We start from the raw sequence: 4,356 nt of genomic DNA on the forward strand, positions 1-4,356 counted from the left end.
CTACCTTCAGCAAGACTATGTAAACAACAAGTTTACATAGTCTTGCTGAAGGAGATGGTGAAGTTTGTGAAGTAGAACCGTGTCCACAACAAGACTTACATGAATTTTTCAGCAACTCTGACCAATTGGCATTATTTAGGGAGGATGAAGATGATGAATTACTAAATGAGGACAACAATGATGATGAACTTCATGAAAATGACTCAATGTCAGAGTAATAATAACCTTGGTTCAGCTGCACTATTAATATGTTCATTCATCTACTATGTGCATGTATGAAGCTTTTAATATATCTCCACTTTTAATATATCTTCAAATTTAAATTATGTTGTTGATTACTTCAATTTTATGTGCAGATATGCCTAAACCTAAAAGGATCAAGAACTTGCTTAAGTCAGTTGCTGGTTCAGACAAATCTGTGGCCAACTATGTAAATATTAATGCTACACCTTCTACTACACAGGACCAGACAAGAACTACTTCTGCAAGTCCATTTGGATCTCCACTACCACAAGCTTCTCAATCTATTCATCAACAAACCTCACAACCTACACAATCACAAACTTCACAAGTTCCACAATCACAAGCTTCACAAGTTCCACAACCACAGACTGAATCTGAAAATCTTGAATCATCTGAATCTGTACCTCCAGCAACTTCTGAATCTGCACCTGCACAACCAACTTCTGAGTCTGAAAGAGTGCAACCAAGAAAATCAAGGCAATCAAACCACTATTGGTTTGTTGATGCTATAGGTAAAATCTTTTGTTTTTTTTTCTTTACATGTAATAAGTTTCACTGCACATGAAATAATGTATTTGGATTTTTATAGATGGCGAAGGAGTTAGTCAAAAACTAAAGGTGAAGGTTAGGGATGCTCATAACTTACCTACCGGATTACGTGTGGTGGTGAACTATGATGACAATTTTCAACCAATTGGAGAAGCATCTGGTTTACTTGCTGGAGTTTGTGGACAACTAGCAGCAAATCATGTATTGTTCCCTATTAGTTTTGAAAAGTGGTCAACTTTGCCAGATACTTACAAGGATACAGTGTGGGAGAGTGTACTAAAGGTAATATAACTTACATTGAAATAACTTTAATTTATTCAATACATTTGGACTAACTTCTTTTCTTTTTTTGAAGTCTCGATTTTGTTTCAAAGTAAATGAAGATTTGGCTAAAAGAGATGTTATGTTTAAAATTGGGAAACTGTGGAGGGAATACAGATGCAAGCTTTGGAATGAATTTTATGACCTTCTTATGAGCAGAAGTGACCTCATCAAGAATGTTCCAGCTGGATTAAACATGGAACAATGGGCTGTTTTTGTTGATTATCGTTTGAGGCCTTCTACAGTGGTATAGTAAACTCTGTTTTTTATTATTATTAATAAGCTTACTTTAAGTTTACACAAAACTGATTTCATTTTCACTTTGTAGAACATGTGTAATAGAAATAGAGATATAAGGAAGAGACAAATTATTCCTCACACTGGTGGTGCTATGTCTTTGTCAAGAAGAAGAAATAATTTGGTATTTGTTTACTTATATTGTGCTCTTTATTTTAATATATTACAATTTCCACCACGTTATACTTATATTATTATTGTTGAACATATAGAAAATTGAGACTGGTAAAAATATTGGACGAGCTGAAATGTGGAAGATCACACATAAGAGGAAAAATGGCATATATGTGAATGAAGAGGCGCTGGAAATTGGGGTAAGTGTTTGGACTACTTTGATGATGATGTATTGATCATAGAAATATATTGGACTGCTTTGATGATGATGTATTGATCATGGAAATATACTGGACTACTTTGATGATGATGTATTGATCATGGAAATATACTGGACTGCTTTGATGATGTATTGATCATGATGATATATTGATCTGCTTTGATGATGATGTATTGATCATGATGATATATTGAACTGCTTTGATGATGATGTATTGATATGGGAAGTGGTGGATAGGAAAAAGAAAAAGCAGGAAATCTAGAAATAGTAATAATAATAAGAATTATAATGATAAAAATGAATGGTAGTTTATGTGATGGTGACCGACACAGAGAGGTATGATAGCATGAACTTAAGTGGAATCAGGGGTGGGTAATTGTTATTTATAGATGAATAGGTGCATCTATATTTAGGGGTATGATTTTACAGATTTTGTCTCTAAGGTTCCAACCACATGGTCTTAATTTGGATAGTGATTGATGAGTGAGAATGCTATCATATAGATTTTAGCACTAGATTGATTGATGACCAAACACATGGTCTGTTCTTAATCGCACTAGACTTTAGCATGCTATGGGAAATTAATAATGGAGTGCAGGTATAAAGAACCTTTTACCACAAGGGAATTTTAAAATTAATCAATATTTTCTTTTATAGCATGCTTTAATTATTACGTACCATTATTCCAAACACAATCACATTATTATGTATAAATAATTAATAACCAAATGATAAAGTCACTAATCAATATCTGCATGCATGCTCCCCTTTTTCTTTAGTCAGTATATTCAGGCCTTTAATTTCTCAGTTTTTTTTCTTACCTTTTTACCTTCTTTGGGTTTTAAGTCACTGTCATCAAAATTGTAGAGAATTGGGATGAACTTTGGATGGTTTCTTTTATACCTTACTCTCATTCTATGTTGTAGTTGAGAGTTCAACCATTTCATTATGTTTACTGTTGCTGCCATGATATATTTTCAATTTTATCCATGAAAAAATTGATGAACTAATATTGACAAATCCAAAAGGTGGTTCAAATATATCTCCAGAAGATCCAATTGGTGTCATATTTGGTAAGGAGCATCCGGGTCGAGTTAGAGGGCTATCATATGGAGCTTGTCCCAGCCTTGCTTTCAAAGGATCCACAACAAGGCTAAGTGGTATGAACCATGCTTCCTCTAGTTCAACTTCATCAAATGTGGAGGACAAGATAACTCAAATGGAAAATGAGCTTGCAACTGTGAAAAATCAAATGAACACTTTGCTTGCTTATATTGCTTCAAGAAAAGACGTTCCAGAACATTTTGCTGCAATAGCAGCTAATTTGGTTCATGCATCCACCAATGAGGTATTAATATATTTAAATATTTATTGGTGTCTTTTATTTTATAATTATAAACATACAAATTCATTAACTTAAAATTATTTATTTCAGGCATCAGATTATGGAAGTGGTGCTCCATCACCTAATCAAGTAATAGGATCAAGTGCCGGAAGCAAAACTGATTAGAGATGTGTGTTTTAATTTTAAACTTGACTAGGAATGTATGAACTTTTGAACAACTATGTGTTGGAATTTTAAACTTAATTAGGGATGTATGAACTTTTTATGTGTTTTAAACTTTTGAACATTATTATGTGTGTTTTAACTTTCAATTACATATAAACATTTGAACATTATTATGTGTGCTTTAATTTTTAATGAAATGAATGGATGATTATAACTTTATACATTATTTTATTTTATTTTGAAAAAGTGGTGGTTAAATTTTATAATTGTATAAAATAGATTATAGAAAAGTGGTGGTTAAATTTTATAATTGTATAAAACAGATTATAAAAAAAATTATAAAAAAGATTATAAAAAAGTGGTTAAATTTTCCTTATTCAGTAATAAAATTACGTCAGTTAAAAACGCCACTACTTACGAATATTATGGTGTCAGAATCTTCTTCAATGATTGTAAATTGCGACAGTTATAACTGACACTACTTACAGATAAAAACCGCCACTACTTACACTATGTTTAAAGTGGCGGGTGTTGCGGCGGGTAACATAAAACCGCCACATTAAACTTTGTGGCGGCTAGTTCTATGGCGGTTTGGGAAACCGCCACAAGCGTATATTGTGGCGGTTATAAACACCACTTTATACGAAAAAAAACCGCCACAATATACACTTTTTTTTGTAGTGGTAGTAAGAAAACCCACAAGGTACGCAGTTTCTGAGACTAGAGTTATTACACACATTCTGTTTCTTTGCCCCAGTATTGACTTGAGCGTCGGAGTGCAAACGGCCTCTAGGGCGCCCCTTTGTCTTTACAGGTACAAAGTGTTTCGATGCAAGGAAAACACAAACCAAGGCAGCGGGCGTGTGATTGTCGTTAGAATCAACCGGCGAGAGAGTCAACGGACAAGAACAACATGTAATAATATATTTATTCTAATTTATTATTTTCCAATAATAGGATATAATAAAAAATTTATATCAACTTATAGTCACTGTGATAACAATATTTTTGTAAATCAAAATATCTCATATAATTTATTCAATATTTTATTGTAGATTACAATTAATGTGTCAAAATGCATTAGAATAATTTTTTTTATATA

At 32.6% G+C, this 4,356-nt stretch overlaps 1 protein-coding gene across 1 annotated transcript; it reads left to right on the forward strand.

Moving 5' to 3' along the window:
- The first annotated feature begins 440 nt into the window (after window positions 1–440).
- Window positions 441–3,726, forward strand: LOC137839285 (uncharacterized). The gene is made up of 8 exons (XM_068648406.1): window positions 441–738; window positions 833–1,074; window positions 1,148–1,360; window positions 1,442–1,534; window positions 1,623–1,724; window positions 2,174–2,216; window positions 2,773–3,092; window positions 3,721–3,726. Exons 1-8 carry the CDS (start codon window positions 441–443, stop codon window positions 3,724–3,726), a joined length of 1,317 nt encoding a protein of 438 aa, XP_068504507.1.
- Window positions 3,727–4,356: the final 630 nt, after the last annotated feature.

Source organism: Phaseolus vulgaris, chromosome 3, assembly GCF_000499845.2.
Source record: "Phaseolus vulgaris cultivar G19833 chromosome 3, P. vulgaris v2.0, whole genome shotgun sequence".
NCBI classification, from domain to species: Eukaryota; Viridiplantae; Streptophyta; class Magnoliopsida; order Fabales; family Fabaceae; genus Phaseolus; species Phaseolus vulgaris.

Excerpts from the sequence above, each read along its gene's own strand:
- LOC137839285 (XM_068648406.1), top strand. The coding sequence starts at position 441 with ATGCTACACCTTCTACTACACAGGACCAGACAAGAACTACTTCTGCAA. Across the intron at positions 1,535-1,622 it reads CAAGAAGAAGAAATAATTTG|AAAATTGAGACTGGTAAAAA; the intron begins GTATTTGTTTAC and ends TTGAACATATAG. Across the intron at positions 2,217-2,772 it reads ACATGGTCTTAATTTGGATA|GTGGTTCAAATATATCTCCA; the intron begins GTGATTGATGAG and ends CAAATCCAAAAG.